At 43.1% G+C, this 23,117-nt stretch overlaps 1 protein-coding gene across 1 annotated transcript in view; it reads left to right on the top strand.

The window, feature by feature from the left end:
* Cyria (CYFIP related Rac1 interactor A) overlaps positions 1-22,684 on the top strand; it is a 67,182-nt gene extending 44,498 nt beyond the window's left edge. The window contains exons 3-11 of the mRNA XM_032907483.1: positions 4,785-4,906; positions 6,008-6,113; positions 8,283-8,419; positions 8,879-8,956; positions 9,122-9,238; positions 9,331-9,410; positions 11,464-11,590; positions 15,914-15,984; positions 18,610-22,684. Of these exons, the coding sequence (XP_032763374.1) occupies positions 4,785-4,906; positions 6,008-6,113; positions 8,283-8,419; positions 8,879-8,956; positions 9,122-9,238; positions 9,331-9,410; positions 11,464-11,590; positions 15,914-15,984; positions 18,610-18,673 (902 nt within the window). The 3' untranslated portion in view covers positions 18,674-22,684. The remainder of the gene's footprint in view (positions 1-4,784; positions 4,907-6,007; positions 6,114-8,282; positions 8,420-8,878; positions 8,957-9,121; positions 9,239-9,330; positions 9,411-11,463; positions 11,591-15,913; positions 15,985-18,609) is intronic.
* The last annotated feature ends 433 nt before the right edge of the window (positions 22,685-23,117 follow it).

The following is a 23,117-nucleotide window of genomic DNA, read 5'->3' as shown; positions in this document are numbered from 1 at the left end:
TTATCGATCAGCAAATGTTCATGAGCACATATTATACACTAACCAGGCATGGAAACATGCAATCAAGTGAAAGAAATATGATCAGAGTTCTCTTTATAATGGATAAAGTTCTCATTAATTCGGTTTTGTTTGTTTTTTTTTTTTTATTTGTTTACTGTGGGATAAAAGTGGGATGAAGCATGGGATTCCACAGGGATTTGGGACGATGCTAAATGTCACTTGGCTTTACACAGTTCCTTCCCCACTTTCATAATGAGATAGACTCTAAGAAAGACACATGCAGCACACAGCCACAGTCTGTACACCCTTTTAGGTGACAACATTGCCACAATATCAGATGTTTGGACACACCTGAGGTTAGAGTTCTCTCAGCTGACATTCTGCACTGGAGAACATAGCCCCACTGGTGATTTGAATCCCTTGAAAATATTCCTCATTCTAGCCCAGAAGGCATAGTGGCCTGAGGGGCTTAACTATTGGCTCGGGGAGGAGATGACTTCAATTCCATAACAGTGGAAGAAATCAGGTATCCTGTGAGACTAACAAATTATGGCAGAGAATGGGCCAACACACCTCTAAACCCTGGTGAAAGAGGGAGTGAGGGGCTGAGTTTCTGTACCCCACCCCCTAATCAGGACTATGCAAACATTCCTAATGGGACTCCAGAACTTCTGCCAAAGGGAACAGTTACCCAGAGGAGGCTGGGGACTGAAGGTCCATGTTTACACATCCTGGAGCTGCCAAGAGAGCAGCTCTGTCAGGTAAAAAGCCCTCACCCAGCACCCCAAGTCCACCTCCTGTGGCTTAAAGGATACCACCCCACCCCGCCCCACCGCAAAGCCACTCATGCAAACACTTTGTGGTCACAAGAATGTTCATGTCAGTTTATATAAGAAAGTGTCACTTCACCTGCCATGGAGACAGGAGCTGGCTGTCTCCAACTGCAGTACCACCCGAAGGCTACTCTATAGGATGTTTATTTTGAAAGCACTTAAGAAATTCCTCCATTTTCTACAAAGTGGTGTGAAAGCTTTCTCCTTTTGTGTCAGTGATCAACAAGAGGATGCTTTTTGGATTTTATCTGTTCTCTGATAGCCCATTTAGTTTTAATTCTGTCTCATATGAGACTCTTCCTTTCTGACTTGTTATGATGGGTCCATGTGATGGGAGACTCGACACATCTTCTCTGGCCTTTTAAGGCAACCTTCTTCCACAAACAGTTGCGTAATTCTGTTGAATTTTCTAAACCTTCAGAATTTTGGACATAGACTCTATTTTGCTTGTCCCTTCTCTAAATAAGTGATCTGAAATTTTTTTAACCCTATACACAATGTACTCCTAAATTTGAATAAATGGGCGTTTCTTCATTTTTTTCTTTGTTTTGTTTTGTTTTTGGTTTTTCTATTATTTACTATTTTAATTTCATATGATGAGTGTTTTGACTGCATGTATGTTTCTGTACCTTGTATGTGTCTAGCACCCAAGAAAACCAAAGAAAGCATCAGATCCTTTGAGAGCCATTGAACTGGAGTTATAATGATAATTAGCCATTGTGTGCATGCTGGGAATCAAACCCAGGTCCTCTGGAGGAGCAGCTGGTGCTCTTAACCATGAGCCATCTCTCCATTCCTAGGGTCTCATTTTTATTTGCCTTGTAGGTGTTTTTGTGGGTTTTTTGTTTGGTTGGTTTGGTTTGTTTGTTTGTTTTTTCCTGTGTCTTCTTCCTTGCCACTATTGCAGTATGGAAATGTCCCTGACATTCTCTCTGCAGTGACAGGCTTCCTAGCTCATGGATATGTAGACTCCCTGTTTATGATATCCCTATTGTTTTGAGGAAACCTTGGAGAAGCAAGAAGGGATAACATATTATCTTAGTCATGGTTTCTATTCCTATACAAACATCATGACCAAGAAGCAAGCCTGGGAGGAAAGGGTGTATTCAGCTTACACTTCCACATTGCTGTTTCATCACCAAAGGAAGTCAGGACTGGAACTCAAGCAGGTCAGGAAGTAAGAGCTGGTGCAGAGGCCATGGAGGAATGTTACTTAACTGGCTTGCTTCCCCTGGCTTGCTCAGCTTGCTTTCTTACAGAGCCCAAGACCACCAACCCAGGGATGGCACCACCCACAATAGACTGCGTCCTCAAACTTGACTACTAGTTGAGAAAATGCCTTACAGCTGGATCTCATGAAGGCATTTCCAGAACTGAGGCTCCTTTTCTGTGATAACCAGCTTGTGTCAACTTGACACACAAAACCAACCAGTACACATATGAAGTGACTCAAATTATGGAAAACATCAGACCTGATGATCTTTACCCAGGGTTTGTGAGAAACAAAGGATTTGGAGAGCTGGGAGAAATCGGGTGTTCTCCCTGTGCTGTCCTGGGTCAGCCTCTGACCTCTCCCAACACCTCTTCCCCTCCCAACCTAGCTGTGTTTCTTCAAGCCACCAGGCCCTTGGCTGCCTGGTTCCTGTGGATGGACCTCCTTCCCACCTCTGCCACCATTCTAGACACCTGCCTTCTCCAATTCCTTCCCAACCACATTCATCATTTTCTAACCTGCCTGAACCTAGTATTTCCTCATTCCCTAAGTGATGTTGTTTTGTTTCTAGAAAACTTTTTTCCCCTGGTGTCCAGAAATCCCATGAGGGTTTATAATTTCCTGTCTTATTTTCAGGTGTTAGCTCTCTGTTTACCATGTCAGTTTCACACATGTACACATAATACATACAGTCTATTATGATCCTAGCACTCCCATTTCCTTCCTTATTCCCCTCCCACTGCCATTAACCCCCTCTGTTCTTCCCAACTCTCCCCCTCCTAGTTTATGGGTTTTCTTTTCTTTTTGTTGGTTTCCCTGGAAACCACCAATTTCTCTGTCTTTGGCAAGACCTGTTGAATAAATTAGGCTGAAACTCAAGTCACTAAGGGTATCGTTCCTCATGAGGTTGACTACAGCTTTTCTGGGTTTATCTGGCATCAACTCTCCCCTGCTGCTCAGTCTGCTCACACACTCAGCAGGGCTCACTTTACCATCAGCCATCTTGTGAATGAATCTATTACTGATACCCCAGAGTCCCGCTAGTGAATAGTACACCTCACATGTTTGACGCACCTGCCCTTTGTATTGTGGAAAGATTAAATAAAATTGAGGTTTGGTCAGAGGAATGTCAGGCTTCATGCAACTCTGCCCTTGTCACTCTGTCAGCGAAATCTGCTGACAGCATCCCGTCTCTCAGGATTTAAATACCTGGAAACAGTTCCATGACCTGATGTCTGCACCTCTTTCCCTGAGCAGTAGCATCATTTTACAGAAACTGGCCTGATTCATAGCAATTCTGAGGGCCATGAAAGCCAAATTTCTACACTGATAGCCTCTTCCCCTGCCTCCTTGAAATGCTTCTGGGGGTAAGAACCTGCAGGAGCTCCAGCGATTCCAGAGACTGCGAACTGGCTGTAGAGCTCAGACAGTGAATTGTTGCTATCAGAGTGCTGCCTTTGTTTATCGGGATCTAAGCACATCACACAATTCTGTGGGTAACACAGTCAAAACCAAAGATTAGCAGAACAGGCCTTCTGGCAGCAAACTCCCTAGATGTCTTTGCCAAGAAACTCTTGTGCGCACATCCTATCTACTCCTGTGGACCTCTTTCTTCTTTCAGACTAGCCTCTCCCACTTTCATGGATTTCCTTTTCTGAGAGTATTTCCTCGAACTGATGAATACTCAAGAGACTCTACGCACTTTTTGGGTCTTATACAGGATGTATAAATATATTGGGATGTCTTGGTGTTTTCTGTATGCCACCATTCTGGAACGATATGCTGCTGCCATGAACTCAAGGGTTCATTACCCAAGAACCCAAGAATGATGATTATGATGATGATGATGATGATGACAACGACAACGATAATATGATGATGATGATTGTGGTTAAATTCATTTATTTGGGAGAGGATGTGCCATGACATACATGTGGAGGTCAGAGGTCAACTTTCAGGAGTTGGTTCTCCTCTTCCCCTCTACAGCTCCCAGAAATTAAACTCAGGTCATGAGTCTTGGCTTCAGGTGCCTTTACCTGCTCAGTCATCATACCAGTTCCAAATTATGTGAGCTTTAAGGCTGATTTGTATATAAAATATGCAGGTAAATATATAAAAACAATATATAAATATATAAACATATAAGAACAGAATATAAATATATATAAATATAAAAATAGATAAATATATAAAACAAAACAAATATGTATAAAAGGGGCTCACTTTTATCTATACCCAAGTCTGCAGGTTTTCAATGATGGAAATATCCTGTACTTCTTCCTGTTGACTGCAGTGTTTTGGCTTTACAAGGTCAAGTGACTAAGGTGGTACATTTTATATCATGTATTTTGACCACAATGAGAGTGATAGTTTCAAGGAAGAACAAATACAATGAAAAGGTCGTTAAAAAGAGGTTGGCTCCCCAAACAACATTTACTCCACCTGTTACCCAGTGTACTTCCAAGGTATACAGAAGTGCATTTTGCATAAGTCAGTTTATAAATGATCACTTAGGATCATCTGACCATATGAGGTTTAATGTGTACAAAAGGATTGTTGAGTACTCTGAAATAAGTCCTGGGCAGGAGTCGTATTCATTTTCCATTCCTAGCAGCTTGCAATATTACAACATGTCTTCTAAAGCTGCAGGAAGAACTGATAGCAGTAATTGTTTGTGGCCTTTTGAGAGCTGTTTGTAAACAGCAGCTTCTGTTTGTCTTGGTTTCTCTGTCACTTAGATGCCCAGCCTACAGAAGGAGAGCGAGAAATATGGAACCAGATCAGTGCTGTCCTCCAAGATTCCGAGAGCATCCTCACAGACCTCCAGGCTTACAAAGGCGCAGGACCGGAGATTCGAGATGTAAGTCAAGGATAACACTGAGTTGACTAAACCCTTCGAGAAGGAAAAAACTTACACACACACACACACACACACACACACACACACACACACACACACAGAGAGAGAGAGAGAGACAGAGAGAGAGAAAAGAGAGAGAGACAGAGAGAGAGAGACAGAGAGAGAGAGGGAATGCACATGATGGTTAAATAATAGCCTTAGTACTTCCTAGAGTGCAAAGTAGAATAATAATATGGAACTCATGTTTAACCAGTAATGCCAGTAGATGGCTTCCTGTAAGAGCAATATTGACACAAAACCCATGCATCTCTGAGTCGTGAGATCTAAGGTGACATGTGCAATCAAAACCTTGTGATTCCAATAGCATCACACATGACAAACAGAAACCACCTGTTCTAAGGAGAGTATCTTATTCATGTCTTCTGAGGTTAAAAAAAATAAATAAAAGCATAAGATAAGACAATAGCCAAGTACGAAGGAATGCTGAGCTTGAGAAATAGTCTTCTTCAAGGGTGAGCACACCGATTGGTTAGGAGTGGCCGTGTATAGACTGAAAAGGTTGTGCTCATGTATTTAGGAAAGCATACACATGAGTGTGCCTCTGCCACCGTCCTCAGGAGAATATACCTCTGTCAGGATGCTACTTCGAAAAAGTCTGTTGAGATGTGTTTTGTCTGCTTCAGGGTTACCCTAAGTATAGACATGACTACAGACTGGCGAGAACAGAACGTGTATCATAGAACAAGCACAGTAGCGACAGCCTCTACTCCTCATGATGAGCCGTCTTCAGATGAATCGGGTGCTAATGGAGAGAGCTAAGTCTGTTCCTCTTCCAAGAGATTTTTACCCGAGAACACAGCAAAGTAAGATGAGACAGGATCTACCTGAGAAGCATTAGCTTATGCTCAAGTGTTGAAACAGCCTTCAGAAACGGGCCCTTTGGGGAATGTTCAGACAATCACTGTCAACTGAGGTGGTTCTAATTCTCAAAGCACACCAGGGATTGCATCTTTTAAACTAAAATCGTTTAGGGTACTTTGACGTGAGCTTATTGCTTTTCGTAAAGAGTAAACTCACCACCATCCCCCTTCTCTCCTGTAGGCAATTCAAAATCCCAATGACATTCAACTTCAGGAAAAGGCTTGGAATGCAGTCTGTCCTCTGGTCGTGAGGCTGAAGAGGTTTTACGAATTTTCTATTCGTCTTGGTGAGTGTATGCTCACAGTTTTCATGGTCCACAGGGGGCTTCGTCCTTTGCCGTTTGAGAGTGTAGAATGAACAGCTCTACATGTCAGAAAATGCCTCACAGTCACGCACTGCCATATATCTTATCAGACAATTCATGAGCAATTTCTATCACTCCTGTTTCTTTTCATCTGCCACGTGCTTTCTCTGGGAGTGACTGACCGGCACACCGAGGACCTCTGCTGGCTCATGGTCTCTTGTCACTTTGTCACTGTGTTCATCTGCTCTTCAAAGCTTACTGATCTCATTTCCTAAATATTTATTTCTGTTAGGCATGCCCATGTATGCTTGTGTGCGTTTAGGGGGCACCATTTGTATAGAAGAACTTTCAGAGGCCAGAAGAGGGTGTCATATTCCTTGAGACTGGAGTTACAGATGGTTGCGAGCAGCCGTGAGGGTTCTGGGAACAAAACCTTGGCCCTCTGTAAGAGTAGTAAGTGCTCTTTACTGTTGAGTCCTGGTCTCAGTTCTTAATAAAAAACCAAATTGGAGGATAGAATTTATCTGAAGCTACAATTTCCTCATCCCCTCCCCCCCAAAACAAAACAAAACAAAAACAAAAACAAAAAACAACTTGATTAGCTGAATATAAAATGTAAGAAAATACATGTAGCATTTCTTACTTTAGCTTTAAAAACAAGTAAAGCTGCAAATAGGATGACTCTGCAGAAGCTCGAGTGGAGGCAAATGAGGCTGACAAACTGGCTCTGTGCCACCAGCAGTGTGACATAATCGCTGCCAGTATTTGGGGTTTTTTTTTTTTTTGTTGTTGTTGTTGTTAATACAGAATATCTAGAATGGAAAGGGTAGTCATCAACTTCTGCTTTAATTTACCACTGAAACGGGTGCCACACTGTAAGAGGAAAACCGAAGTGAAAACCATGATCGTGATATTGAGAAGACTCTGTAGTGACCAGCTAAGGGGGTGAGGCAAACAGATTTCACAGGCAAAGAAGGATGCCTCGGGCTTTCAGGTAGAAGAGAAATCAAATTCTCTGTTTTCTCGGTGTGCATCTGGAGGAAGTGAGCTGAAATTCCAAGGAGCTGGGTTCTCCATCAACAGATAGTGAAAGGTGCATCCATCAAAGCAGGCTATGGTACACCTCGTTGCCTCTGAGGATGGAGAGTTCCCATTGGAGGGATGCCTAACAAAGTCTTGAGGTAGTCCCTGTTAGGACATAGTCCCTATGAGGACTACATAAAAGCGGTGATGTCAGATTTCCCTGTAACATGCTAGACAGTAGATATTTTTTATCTTCTGAGCTGTCTTGTCTTCACTAGATTTTACACTAGAGTACCAACACCAGTAGCCCTATTCCGTATAGGAAGGGATGAGTATATCTACCTTTTAAATAAAATTTTTATATTGAAAACAAAACAAACAAAAAAAGCAGTGGGCCAAATTTGTCCTACAGGTCACAGAGTATCAACCCCTGCCATAGAGGATTAGTTAAATGACTCCGCTGTTAAAAATAATATGAAAGCAAAAGGAATGGAGAAGGATCAGAAATGAGCGAACGGCAGGGATGAGATTATTGTGAGAACAATAACTAAAGTAAACATGGTGGTAGGTTTGTAGAGAAATACCCTGGGGGTGTAGAAACAGAGAAGCACACGACACAAAGAGCAGAATCCCACTGTAACTTAACCCATGTGTTGGGGACTCTTATATATGGGGACAGGGCCGAGACCGGCACTGGTATCTACCTCTGTTGCTCACTGACTGGCTAAACTGCCTGGCCCCAGAGAGCTCTGATTCTTCTGCCTCTGTCCTCATTCCCACCACCAAAGCTAGCGTTACATGTCTGTACCCTAATACCTGGGGAAATTTTATGGGTGCTATAGGTATGAATTAGGTCTGCATGTTTGCACAGCAGACGTTTGACTGATGGCACCCTCTCCCCCAACTCAGCTGGCCTTTGAATCACGAGTGCTGTACATTTATTCCTGGTTCTCTAAAAGGCTCAGGAGTTGAGACTACTAAGTGAACTGAGCATTGGAGACACAAGAAAGGGAATAGCCACACAGATCCTGTCTGAGAATGTCGACTTGAACTCAGCACTGTGCTTCTAAAGGACGTCTCTGGTCCACCTAAAACATATCTTCGTCTCTCTCTCCCCTTGGCTTTCAGAGAAAGCACTACAGAGTTTATTGGAATCTCTGACGTGTCCACCCTATACACCAACCCAGCACCTGGAACGGGAGCAAGCCCTGGCAAAGGAATTTGCAGAAATCTTACATTTTACCCTTCGATTCGATGAGCTGAAGGTCAGGCCACACACATCCTGTGAAAGTTCAACTGGGTACCACCGCCTTATGGCTATGCTGCCAAGGCTGTGGAGTGGGGTTGGGAGAGTAAGAGGTAACCCCTTCCCCGAGAAGACTTATAATGTGGTAAATATTTGCACTCTTGTTGCTCTGCGTAACCTAAGAGGATGCCTTACATGTGGAAATTTGGAATCTGTCAAGTGAGTGGAGAGAAAACCCTTACTAAGTGTCTTTTCTCAATAGACAAACATGTTTCCCTTGAAATACAGCCCGTATTTCAGAACATATTTCAGAACACTGGAGTTACAAGCTCTTATTTTTTTAACGGTTGCTCTGCCTTTTGAATGACAAAGAAATGTCCTGCCATGTTTACAGACTCTCTCTCGTATCTGAGCTCCTGATGTTGCTCCCTACTTGTTTCTAGGAGCTAACCTTCTTTCCTCTCTCCTGGATTTTCAGATGAGGAACCCAGCTATTCAGAATGACTTCAGTTACTACAGAAGAACAATAAGTCGTAACCGCATCAACAACATGCACGTGAGTGCCTGGGACTCCATGGCTGGGATCATGGTCGCTCTGTGACTGTTTCCCCTTCTGCACATGGCAGAGCACAGAGAGAAGGCCGAGTCTTTGTCTATAACTTGTTTGCAGATATGGTGACTTTTTTTTTTTAACAACTGTATCTTGTCTTGTTTTCATCAGCTAGACATTGAGAATGAAGTTAATAATGAGATGGCCAATCGAATGTCCCTCTTCTATGCAGAAGCCACGCCCATGCTGAAGACTCTTAGCAATGCCACAATGCACTTTGTCTCAGAAGTAAGTGAAGTTGGACAGCACAGGGGGTCCTCTCTGTACCTCACCTGCGTGCTGCTAGTGGGGCTAATGTGTGTTTGTGTCTCTCCATTTAGAATAAAACCCTGCCCATAGAGAATACCACAGACTGCCTCAGTACGATGACCAGTGTCTGTAAAGTCATGCTGGAGACACCGTAAGTGAAACCAGACGTGCGAGCGTGGCTAAGTGTTCACCAAGCTAAGACCTGCTCAGATGTGATGATGGTGGCCTGTCCCTTTTCAGATGTCATATTGAAGTGTTCGTGTACAGCATTTGCTTCAGTTTCATAAGGAACTTAGGGTGGTCAGGGTCAATGTTATATCCATCTTATGGCTGAGATAGCTGAAGCCCTGATGGTTTGTTGACCTCACAAAGTTTTATCAGCTTGTTTGAGGCTATAGGACTTGCAAAGGAATGGAGAGGTGGGCTAGATGTGAGGGTGTTATCAACATACCGTAAAGATTTAGAACCAAGAATAACAATGATAAGACATTGCAAAAGTAATTTCCCCCAATCTCTCTTCACAGTCCGTTTCCTTATTCTTAAACTGTTACCAGATGCTCAATGTAATTCCCATAATACCACCTGCTCTCTAGAGTGTTTAGGACCCCCAAAGTACCACAAGCACCTTATAAATATAAATACTGACTGTCTCCAAATATAAAATGATTTTTGTCCTCTTATATATTTGCATGTATGTATATGTGTGGTGTTCATGTGTGTACTCATATTCACATGTGTGATATGCACATGTGTTTTTATATATATACGCATGCAGTGGTGTGTGTGTGTGTGTGTGTGTGTGTGTGTGTGTGTGTGTGTGTGTGTAAGCCAGGCCTGACTTTGGGTGTCTTCCTTGGTTGCTTTCTAACAGTATAGTGAGGCAGTGTCTTTTATTCAAACCCAGATTTGGCTGGTGGGACTAGGCTGGCTAGTCAGCTTGCTATAGGCATGTCCTATCTCTGCCTGCCAAGAGCTAGGATTGTAGGTGGGCTACCGTCTTAGTCAGGGTTACCATTTCTATGATGAAACACCATGACCAAAAGGAACTCAGGACAGAAAAGGTTATTTTGCTTAGACTTCACACTGTAGTCCATCATTAAAGGAAGTTGAGCCAGGAATTCGAGCAAAGTTGGAACATGGATGTAGGAGGGTGTGAGGGGTGCTGCTTACTGGCTTGCTCCTCATGGCTTGTTCAGCCTGCTTCCTTATAGAACCCAGGACCGCCTGCCCAGGAATGGTCCCACCCACATTAAGCTGGACCCTCCCCAATCAATCACTAATCAAGAAAATGCCTTTACAAGCTTACCTACAGCCCAATTTTATTAAGGCATTTTTCTCAATTGAGGCTTTCTCTCCTCCAATGATTCTAGCTTCTGTCAAGTCGACATAAAACTAGCCAGGACAACCATCATGTCCGCCTCGTACATATATGGGCACTAGGGAGCCAAACTCATTTCCTCTCCCTTGTGCAGCAAGTGCTTTACCCAGTGAACCATCTCTCCTGCCCCATAAAAGGGTATTAATTTTAAATATCTCCTTCATAGCAAAGTAAAGATTTACTTCAAGACAGAAATAGTAATTGTCTGTATTGTGGCGCTAATTCATAATGAAATTGATGCTAAAAATGTCTCTAGCATTGGCCTAAATTATTGCAATCATCAGGGCCCCTATCAAGGTAAGTGAGCAAAATTTAAACTCCACAAATAACTCCCAGGCACATAATTTCTCTGAGATATCTGCCAGTCCAAGTTCACCCGCAGCCTGTTTCTTAACAAAGGAAGAGACTGCAGCTAGAGACAAGAGAGCTGCTGTGTAGAAATGAGCCTGATTCTTTCTCTCTGTAATGAAGCCATTATTCTCTATAATCTTGGACAGCCAGAGGGGCCGGCTATAAAATATTCAGGATTGATGGGCAGGGGTTGATGTACGTGGTGAGCTAGCTGCTGAGGGGAAGCAGAGAAGGGAATTTACTGCCCTCTAATTTACCGTATTTTTGCACTAAATTGCTGGTTGGATAGTTTCGAGAGAAATTATCATCTTGGGTCTTTTCAAGAGCATATTAACCTGGTTGGTGCAGGTCCTGAATGAGTTCTCTGGGAGGGGGGGTTGGGGGCATGGAGGGCTGGAGTGGTATCCGGTTGTGAATGTCAGAATCCATGAGTTCTAAGAAAAAAGTGATGTCTTGACTATGTCTTTTCTTTTAGGGAGTACAGGAGCAGGTTTACAAGTGAGGAGACACTGATGTTCTGCATGAGGGTGATGGTGGGGGTCATCATCCTCTATGACCATGTGCACCCCGTGGGAGCTTTCTGCAAGACATCTAAGATTGATGTAAGAATACCCATGTAATGCCCTCTCCACACAGAAGCCCATGAATGCCAGCAAGTAGACCTTCCTTCTCTTCCTCTGGCCTCTATCCCTCACTGGAAAGCTCTCTCCAAGATTCATACTTTGGAGATGCTTGGCAAATATTTTTATAGTAATGCCCTCTTTATCACATGGTTAAGAGGAGACATCTGGCCTCCTATGGGCAGAGCTGATCCACCTGTATCTTCACTCTGCCCTTCGTCCACCCCAGATTCCCTGTCAGTGCACCTTCTGTACCTTAGAGAGTATGTCCTTCTGTGTGTTACAGAGTTGAGAGCTTCGAGGTTACAAGGCGTGATGGCCAAAGACTCAATGACCTACCAACCTCCTTTCTTATAATCCCTCACCTGCTGCCTCCCCTCCCTGAATCATCCTATCCGTTCTTATTGTAATAAGTGCCCTCAAGCACATCTCCTGTGCCCCACATAACTAACGCCTTCCTTTTCCTCTGGCCCTCCGCTCATTTACTGATTTGGTTTTGGTGACATTCCCCTAGACTCCAGCTTTTTTAAAAGGATAAGGACAATGATCAGGGTGTCTAATGTCCTGAAATATTGTGCCTGACACGAATAGACGCACCCACAGAGCTTCTAGCCAATGAATAAATGTGAGTGAAGGAAGGAGAGAAAGCTTGAATACACATGCAGAAACTTTTGCAAACGTGATCTCCACAGTTGCTTTCCTGTTGATTGTAGACTAAAACATTACTGCCTTAAGCCAGCATTTAGAATTAAATATTACCTTAAGCCAGAATTTACCTATAGCACTGTATTAATTACTCTCTCTATTGCTGTGATTAAATACCCTGACAAAAGCAACTTGCAGAAGAGTTTATTTTGGCTTACAGTTCAGGGTGCAGTTCATCATGGAGGGACGGCAGCAGGACTGGAGGCGACCTGGTGTAATGCATTCATATTTAGGAAGCAGAGAGAAATGAATACAGCTCCTTGTATTTTGAGGAGTGGATGTACCTAGCAAATTAGAATCCTGCCATGTGCACTATTTCAAAATATATTTCATTTACATAAGAGTATATTATGACGACCTTGCAACAAAAAGGCTGATTGTATTCATTGTGGGAGCTTGCTGGTTTTATACTACAGATTGAGTATGAGTAACTACAGAAAAGATCTAAATTTCATGTGACTGTGAGTTGAGTCTAGTGCCTAAGGCATTTTGGTTTGGCCATTTGTTAACTTGCCACAGAGTCAACAACTAAAATTATGCTGGGACAAATGAGGCTTTTATCCCCCTAACTTTTTCTTTGTGGTTTTGTACATGTGTGTGTTCACATATGTTTGTGGGTTTGTATGCCCACATACCCTCCTATAGAGGCCAGAGGAAGATGTGAGGATTCTCTGGGCTATCTCTCTTCTCATTATTTCCTGGAGGCAGACTCTTACACATGACCTGAAGCTTGCAGATTTGGCTAGGCTGGCTGGCCTGTCATTCCTGGTACTCTCCAACCTTGACCCAGATGTTCTGGGGACATGGGCACATGCAACCAGAAATGACATTTGTATGTGGTTGTTGGGGGATTTTGATTCAAGTCCTCATGTTTGTACAGCAAGTTTTCTTACCCACTGAGCCATCTACCCAGCCCTTGTCACCGCAATTCCTACACAGTGTGGCTTTCTATACTATTTACTGAATCTGTTTTGTTCCCAACCAAAGAGTATGTTGGTTTTCAAGGGGCATTCTTCAAGTCTGTTGATTAATGTAGATTAAGAAAGGGTAGTAGATGTTGAACGGTGAAGCATGTGCCTCCAAGAAGGTTTTAGGCTCATTGGGCAACACACACATTCAAGGTGGGTCTGTCCTTCCAGGTACCACTCTCCTAAACCAGCAGTTATAGGCACTGGGTTGATAAGTCCTGAGGATGATAGGATAAGGGCCCGGAAGTGGTACCGTGTGCACAAAGATTGAGCTGTAGTTTACAGAAGAGACATGCAGAGAGCTCTAGAAACCAAGGAGATGGTATTTGAGGTAGTCCATCAAGGATTTATTTTCAGATATATAGAGGGAAGGAAGAGTTAGAGCAAAATCACCAAGACACAGAGACGATGAGCTACTTAGAGACTAGGTGGCAGTCTGGTGGCAGGAAGGGCAGGGATGAAGTAGTGTTCTCAAGTGATGCCCAGAGAATCCTTAACCTCTATCCCCAGCTAAAATGTTGCCCATAACTCTAGACCACATTTGTGTATGAAACTTGGCTAGTTCTCAAGCACAGGTTCTCGTTCCCTTGCTAGCCCTACTTCAGATATTGTCTTATTTTTTCACTGAGTATCTAAGCTAGAAGAAACACAGAGCTGTCATCCTCAGATCCTAGGAATTGGCTGCCCCCCCTTCCTCATCCCCATAAGTTACTAGGGACTGACCCTCCATCCTCGCCAACTGTGTTGCAGCTCACTGTTACCCCACCCCTCATATCCTGAGGATTTTCCACTCATCTTCCTTTCTGTCTTTGCTTCTCTCGTCATTTTCTATACTTCACTATATTTGTGCAATGCTTAACACCTGCCAAGGGTATTTTCTACAAGGAAAAGCCTCCAAGTTCCTACTGTGTTGCTAAACCCACACTGGCTCTGGCCCTGAATGCGTTTCTGACAGTTGCTTGTTGTTCACACCCACGGCTTTAATCATCCTGAAATAGAATTAGAAACTCCTCCAGAGTATACCCACCGCACTTCTGCCTCCTTCTCCGTCTATACTCTCGCTGCCCCTTTGGGATGTCGGCACAAGAACACCTATCACACCGTGATAATGAGCTACCTGTCTCTCTCCTCTCACTAGACCTCCAGCTGTAATGGAAGAAGGACAAAATTCTCTGCATCTCTGGGCTTGATGCCATCACAGACCCAAGGTGGCAAATAACAAGGCACGCTTGTATCTCTAATAGACAGGTGCAGTTGACCAGGACTTTGTGATCTCCACATGCTTCTCAGTCCTGGTTACCTTCATCAATTGGCTGGGTCTATCAAACTGTTACCATAAAACATTTGCATATTAGAAGGATAACCCCAGGGGATGTCGTGAAGTTACCACTCTGCAAGTAGCTGTTGGTACAACTAAACTCATCAGATGCCCACACACTTCATGAATGTCTAAGATTAAAATAAGTGATTGGCTTTTTATAGAAAGATCTTTGCTTTCCCCAAAGGAGAAGAAAAACACTCTAGGATATGCATAAAATAACAGGATCTATGTAAATTTTACTTTTCATGGCACATGGAGATAACTTGAATTCCGAGGCCTCAGAAAACTTAGAAACTTAAGGAACTTCATGCAAATACAAAACAGCATGGGTAAAAACTAGGCATTTGACCTCTATAATGCTTTACAATTGCCCTTCTACAGCCTTCGCAGAGACAGTTAAGACACAGCCCTGAACTTCTAGGAGTTTCTGGTCTAGTACAAGGGACAAATTATTCACTTGGGGACAAGTCTATTGAGAGTTATCAGGTACAAAGCCATATTGGGGTCACAAATAAGTGGTCGTGACTGTCTTTGGTATGGACAGTGGAATGGAAAGAGACTTCCTGGGAGCCACTGGGAGAGTGCATATAGTATATATAGTATTTACTTACCTTGCAATCACTAGGGATGAGTTTGTCTCCAAAAGCCATTTTTCTTTCCCAGCCCTGAGAGAACAGAGATGGGGAGATCCCTCAGACTGGCTTGTCAGCTAGCCTAGCCTACTCTACAAACAAAGTAAGCAAAGAGATCCTGCCTCAAAAATTAGGTTGACAACACCTCTGAATGACAGCGGAGCTTGTCCTCTGATCTGTACCTGCATGCCACACATGTTTATCTACGAACACACACATACGAAAGCATATACAAACACACACAGGCATACACATGTTCTGGGGCTGATGAACTTGAGACTTTACAAAATGCTGAGGGTGTGACAGCCCACAGCTCAAAGAGGAAAAACCATCCTTAGCAGACAAAGCATTAAATTAATGTGTGTATAGAGCATTTAGTGAATCTCGACTGAGAGGGCCAGGGAGAACAATTTTTATTCCTGGTCCTAGTTCCAGAGTACGAGGCAAGATGTTTCTCCCCAAAGTAAGTGAGATGTCCAGTTAGGGCATAGGATGAAAATGAATAGCGATTGCAGTCATACAGAACTCTTGAGAAGCGCAGAGGAGCGATGCACCATCCTGAGGAAGCAGAGAAGTTTGCTCGTGATTTGCATGTGCCGCTGCTTCCGTTCCGTACGAACGGCTGCCACTGTGGACAGGATCACTAGGGTAGTAACAGAGCTGTTTGTTCTCCTTCCAGATGAAAGGCTGCATAAAGGTGCTGAAGGAACAGGCGCCAGACAGTGTGGAAGGGCTGCTGAATGCTCTCAGGTGAGCCCGTCCCTGGGGTAGGCTGACAGATAGCGCAGGTGCCTTGCACAACATTGCAGATTCGAGCGTTCAGGCCTGAGCACCAGCCCATCAATCTTAGCCCTTCACTCATTTTAACAACATTCCTCTCCCTAGCAAGGCTTGGAGGTCAGCACTATTTTGAGTATTCATGTTTTTACAGATGGGAGAATTTGAGGCAACTTTTTGGGTTTTCGGGACAGGGTTTCTCTGCTTAGCCCTGGCGGTACTGGAACAAGCTCTGTAGTCCTGACTGACCTTGAACTTAACAGATCTCTCTTTCTCTGCCTCCTGAGTGTTGGGATTAAAGGCGTGAGCCTCCATAGGCAGCTATGTGAGCTCACATAACTTTTCAACGTCATAACAGTAATGGGTCAAGTTAGGACCTACACCTGGATCTGAGTGGCCCCACGGGTCTCAGGCATGACTCTTGGCCATGAGTAGAGTCTCCTGAGAGGGAAAGCATCCAGTTCTGTCTGTCTTCACTAGGACTCCCAACCCTGGCTTCCTGGGAGGAAGATGAGGGGAGTTTCCAGGCATGGAGGTTGGAGGTCAAGTAAATTAAATCATTGACCTGGAAGCTCAGGCACCTCAGTGTGTGTGTGTGTGATTGTGTGTGTGTGTGTGATGTGTGTGTGTGTGATTGTGTGTGTGTGATTTTGTGTGTGTGATTGTGTGTGATTGTGTGTGTGATTGTGTGTGTGTGTGTGTGATTGTGTGTGATTGTGTGTGTGTGTGATGTGTGTGTGTGTGTTTGTGATTGTGTGTGTATGTGATTGTGTGTTGTGTGTGTGTGATTGTGTGTGTGTGATTGTGTGTGTGATGTGTGATGTGTGTGATTGTGTGTGTGTGTATGTGCGTGTGTGTGTGTGGTATGTGTGTGATTGTGTGTAATTGTGTGTGTGTGTGTGTGTGTGTGTAGTGTGTTTGTGTGTGTGTGTGTGAGTGTGTGTGTGCTTGAGTATGTGTGTGATTGTGTGTGTGTGTGTGTGTGTGTGTGTGTGTGTGTGTGTGTGTGTTTTACTGGCTCCCCGAGGAGCTCCCACATGCAGCTCTCAGAACCGAGAACCTGAGATCCCGTCGTCATTCACTGCTGGGCACCTGAACATTTAGCCAGCTGTAGCTGATTTCCACTCCTTAGGCACTGTTCACTTCTCCCAAGGATACATTTGCTTAATCCACTTCAAGGAAGAGATTGTTATTTTTAGCCGTGCTGCATCCGAAGGAATTTGCTGAACCGCACAAATCATCCTTATGCAGGATCTCAGTCAGGAAGTCTTATGGACCCTGATGTCTTAGCCTTTTGTTCCCCTCAGTTCCAGGCAATGTAATAAATGCATGCAGTAAACATGGGTAAGGCTAAGAGGACGGATGCAGCACTCATTGCTGCATGCAGGGTTCCACCTTCAGTCACATCCCATGCAACCATGGCAACCCTTAGACCCATGGCTGACCTATTATCTTCCCTCAATAGATGAAGAAATCAGCAGTCTCAAGACACTGAAGTTGCTATTTTTTCTGAGTTGCCATTCATCATCGTTGAGAATGTGTGTGGCTTACGAGCCTCCTGAATGCTAGGTTTTCTCCAAAGGAGATTGCAAGCCAGCCAGGCTGCCTTTTTATATTCATTAAGAAGACTTTAATTTCTGAATCTCTGAAACTTTCCAGTTTTTTTCTAGCTGCCAAAACAGCCTAGAGATCAGGGAATTGTGACAAGTCATGAGTCCTAGCCCGGTATGGGAATTTGTATTTCCTGGAGATCTGTGATGAACTGGGAAGAGGGTGGGCTTTTGAGGCAGCAGACATAGACTCAAGTCAAAAGTCACAGACTGTTCACAAATCCAAACCATCCTCTGTGAGACCCAGAGTGAGCCGCTGCAGCTCTCTGCCCCTCATCCTTCTCACCTGTGAAATCGCGTCACTGACCTCATTCAAAGAGATATTTCTAACTGGAACGGACTCTTACACAGAGTGCCTGACATGTGCTCAAAGCTTTGTTACGGGTCCTTTTTACATTCCTTTGCACACAAGATTGAGTAATGAATGAGAGGTCCTAAGTTGCACTTTTGTTTGTGTGCCTGCACACGTAGCAATGGAGACAAGCACAGCCCCTAGAATAGATAGACATCAATGTTTAAATTTCTGGATGTCATAATTTGAATTCTGTAACTCAGCTGGTCAGCCTCAAAGGTCAAGATGCTGAAGTAGGTGCTGTGAACTTTATCACCTCGAGAATGAGGTCAATGGTGTCTCCTTGGTGTAATCGTCTGATGAGATTTTTTTTAAATGACTTTAATGATCCTCACACAAGAGAAATCAAATACCAAAGCTGATTAGAAGCTTAGCGTTGTGCTGTGTGCTTATAATCTCAGCCATAGGGAGGCTGAGACAGGAGGACTTCCATGAGTTTAAGGCCATTATGGGTGACAGAGTGAGGGCAATGTCAGCCTGCAGGACACAGCAAAACTAATCAATCAAGAACCTGCAGGGAATAAGCAGAAGGAACACCAAAATATGAGTCTTTGTCTAAGAAAATGAGCCCATGTTTTTTTATGGACAAGTTTCAATGGGGCAAGCCCTGACATCGAATTCTCTTTCCCCATTCAGGTTCACTACAAAGCACTTGAATGATGAATCGACTTCCAAACAGATTCGAGCGATGCTTCAGTAGAGCCCTGCTCAGAGAGGAGGATCTGTGCTGACCTCAGATGTATATGTTTACATAATTTAATACAGATTGATGTTAATACTTGTGTATTTACATAACCATTTCCTTCTTGTCACTGAAATATATGGACCTTAATTTGTATCCTGACTGATTCAACCCAGCAGAGCATAACTTGACTTGAGAGCCTTACCTTTGATGTCTGAAGCGAAACTCCTTTCTCCAAGGGCCAGATTGGGAAATTTCGACCTTGGCTGCTGGAGTCCAGTAGTGATATACCTGTAGCAATCAGAAATTCTTAATCGCTTGTGGTATTGTTTTAATTCTAGGTGTTTTATCTGTCTGGGAGTATAGTTTGTAGAAACACAAAGTACTTGATTTCCTGTGTCAGCTCAGACACAAGAAACACACGCAACTGTTACCCTGACAGAGAGCAGAGAGAGGAGAAAGTAAGATTAAGAAAACTGCATGTGGAGTGCGGAGCACAAGTTTCTGAGTTCAGCACATACCCCCGCCCTCTTTCTGACGCCTGCAAACATCACGTGCAGCTTTTCTATATGCACGTATTTTATTAATCTGAATATTCTCCTTCTGTCTCGGTCTGTGTCCCTTTCATTCCCTTTTAGTATTTGCAAGAGGAAAATTGGTTTGTGTTTTAATCAACTAATGAGATGGTGGGATAGATAGAGGACTTCTTGCAGGAAGATTGAGAAAAGTGAATATTTGAGTATGAGAGAGAGAAAGAGAGAGAGAGAGAGAGAGAGAGAGAGAGAGAGAGAGAGCACATAAGGACAGTCATATCTGTGTCAACCCTCTGCTTGCAGGACAGATGAATGAAATTCTGGTTGTGAGATCATAAATAAGATCAGTCACCTCCCAGGAATCTGCAGAGTTCTAGGTACACCAACCCATCTTAATGAGGAAATCCTCATTCTCTATCAAAATGTAGTGTTCGTGTCAGAGCTGAGAACTAAAGCACTTTGTCAATTATCGGAAAACTGGAGGAATTTGGAGAGAAGAAAACTACTCTCACTGATTACCTGGACTCATGGATTCAGCCCCCATCAGTATGAGTACTTTGGCAAATTCACTTTTAGTCTCTCCTGCCTTATATATAAAATAGACAGTCTTGGGGATGGAGAGGTGGCTCCGTGGTTAAGAGTACTTGTTTCTGTTGCAGAAAACCCGGATTCAATTCCCAGCACCCACATGGTGGCTCATAACTATCCATTACTCCAGTTCTGGGGCACCCAGTACCCCCTTCTGATCTCTGTGGACATCAGGCATGCACACAGTACACTTATAGAAATACGGGAAAAATACTTATACACATAAAACAAGATAAATCTTTTTTTTTTTAAATCGAAAATGGAAGGCTAGTAGGGGCCACTCCACCAACTTTCATGCATAAATTCCAATGAGTATTGCCCCACCCGTCTTGATGAATATCAACATCGCCAAGATAGTCATTCTGCCTATAGGTAAGAACTGAATTAGGATGAAATCTTGAAGCATATTCTGACCTTGAATGAAAAGATATGGGCATACAAGGTGAGTTGTACATAGGACTAGATCCCTGAGTATTTCCCACCTTACTCTCTACTCTTTTCCTGTTCACCATGTGGCCTAAGATTAAATACTGTGGAGTGTATGGACCATTGCAGAGAAACTTTCAGTCTAGCCTGTTTTATTACTTGCATATCTCTGCTAGAAGGAGAGACTTTTTCCAAACAACTGATGAATGATAATCCTAGAAGTCAGGTCTAGTTGATTAGGGTGTGATCTCATGTGGTTTGCAACATCCCAAGGCAATGCTTCCAGACTAGGGTGGCCATCCAACATTCTTGTTTGAATCCTCCAAGAAAGAGGACACTTGGTTTATTTCAAAACACAAAATGCAGACAAGTGGGAGAACCGGTTTCCCAGTTTATGTCAGTGTAGTCAACAGAGAGGGAAAAGGCCTTGTCACTTGGAGCTTTACCAGCCGAGGAAGTGTAACCATTGACTGACCTGAGCATACTCACCCAGAGAGAGTCATGCTAGATGGCTTCCATGACCTTGTCAAACCTAGGAATTCCAAAATCCTGAGGAAGCCAGAAAACATGATCCTGTGGAGGTGAGACATTCTCCAATGTTCAACTTTAGGGATTTTCTCTATTTGGCAGCCATAGGCAATGCTTAGTTGGGCAACTCTCAAGCCTATAAAAGCAGAGATGCACAATACATATAAGCATTTGTCCATTTGCCCTTTTCTCAACAGAGGAGATTAGGATTTCAAAGAACAAAGAACTGCCCAGTTTCTGTTGGGCTCTTAAGACATAGACCTGAGCCATGAAGCCAAGCCACGTATCTGCACCATAGCTGCCTCTCAGCTGGCTACATGAGGAAACATTAGGGATCATCTGTCAGATTATACATAGATAAATAAATAAATAAATAAATAAATAAATAAATAAATAGTTTAGGACATTTGTAACTTCTAGTTAGACTTTCTAATGGGACCAAATGTGTGTATGGGTGCTGTCAGTCTGCTTCAGTCCAGCCAGTCCATTGTCTCTAAGATGAGACTCAACAGGACTTGGATTTTGAGAAACCCAGGGTTTAAATAATTGCCTGAGGTCATCAGGGGGACAGACTGAGTGTCTGTGATCACTAACAGGGAGTGGACCTTAAATCCACTCCAGAACTGTTGTGGGAGACCAATTCTCTTAACAGACTGTCCAGTAGACATCAGGAATCCTTGAACAATTTGGTTTTTCTTCCTTTTTCTGTTGTGCTGCATGCACAGATATCCAACACTCATGGGTTGTTTGGGGCAAAGTACTAGTGACGATGTCAATGTTAATAATACTTCATGATTGATATAGCTTTCAAATAAAATGTTTTCTATGACTCGGATATTTAATTTGAGGCAAGAAAGAAGATAAAAATGGTGTTTCCCAGCCATGTTGCTACTTTTAGCATGGTAGCTACTCTCAAGGTCACCTAGGCTTTCATAGCAAAAGTTGGGTGGAAAAGGATATTTTTATTTGAGATGACACACTAGAGCCAGCATATTAGCTAACAACCATGAAGGAAGTGTTGGGTGTCTTTAAATATTTAGTTAATATATTCCTCATGGACATGAACATACATTCTTAGTTATTATCATGACGCCAAATGAGAATGGCAAGCCTAAGTTCGTGAAACACCATCACAATTAAGTCAAAATAATGTTATGCTTTTGCAAGCGCAAGATAAAGCCTGCTCAATCTAGGGATCCAGTTGTGCAGTAGAGTTCAGACTTCTCATTCAATCTTCTATCGTAGACATCTCTCAAGTGTTCTAGATATTAATAACTAACATTGGAATTTTATCTTTGCCAGCCCCAGCCTTCAGAACTTCATTGTCATAGTACATCTGTAAAAATGGTTGCACATCAGAAGGGGCTTTGAAGCGGTTGTATGTTGTTTGCCGAAGTCATTGTAATTTTTTTTTTTGTTCTTTTGCCTGCATTGCCTCTTTTTGTACAGAACTTTTGAGTGTGAAATGAAAATTAAAGTTTGGTACATACACAGTTTAAAATCATGTTTGTGTATGATGCATAGGGTAAAATGGGTGGCCCCGCACAGAAGTCTGCTCATCCTGCTGTGAGGAAATGACGTCATATCAGCTGATCTTCTGTCATAGTTTCTTCCAACTTGGCATGTAATTCCCCAAGGAGCCTGCTTTTAGAATCATTAAACTCGATGAATCTGAGTCTCCAAGAGGGACCTTCCGTGACAGCTAGTGAAAAGGTCGATTTGGGGTATGAAAGGAAAGGGGATGAGGTCTTTTCTGTAAATTGATAAATTATAAGTGGACATAGACTGGAAAAACTATACAGGAAAGAAAGTTTTGGAGTATCTGAGTGTGTATATATGTATGTGTCTGTCTGTCTGTCTGTACTTAACATAAGTTCTGAGAATCATGAGGTAGGGAATAAAGTATGTGTGTGCCTGTTAAAATCAATACAGCTAAGTAATATTGGTGAACTTATTTGAACTGTATTCATTAGGTACATTGATTTTCATGCCCAAGTCGCAGTAAAGCAGTAAAGAACCCGCTCATCTGACCCACGTGGTGACTCATACACAGTAAATAGAGGGTTTGAGTAGCGTGTCTACCCGCAGCTGATCTTCAGAATAGAGAGCTCTGCTTTCTGGTCACATTCAGTCTGGCAGCAGTGTTTTCCCTGCTGTGACTCTTCTTTTCCCTCCCTCTGGTTCCCAAATATCTAGAAATGCAGCAATTCCTGAAAATAGGTTCCACAAAATGCCTCCAGGGACTGACCTTTGAAGTAATGCTGGGTAGAACTCTAGATGATTCTTGGAATTTAAGAGTGAGTTTCTTACATGGACAATTCTTAGAAACACTAAGGGTTTCTCTGCAAACTTCAAACACCATGTTTCTGGAAGCCTCTCCTTCCCTA

This window comes from Rattus rattus, chromosome 7, assembly GCF_011064425.1.
Source record: "Rattus rattus isolate New Zealand chromosome 7, Rrattus_CSIRO_v1, whole genome shotgun sequence".
Classification (NCBI taxonomy): domain Eukaryota; kingdom Metazoa; phylum Chordata; class Mammalia; order Rodentia; family Muridae; genus Rattus; species Rattus rattus.
Note: the sequence above shows the minus strand (reverse complement) of the source record. Positions and strands in the feature narration are given on the sequence as shown.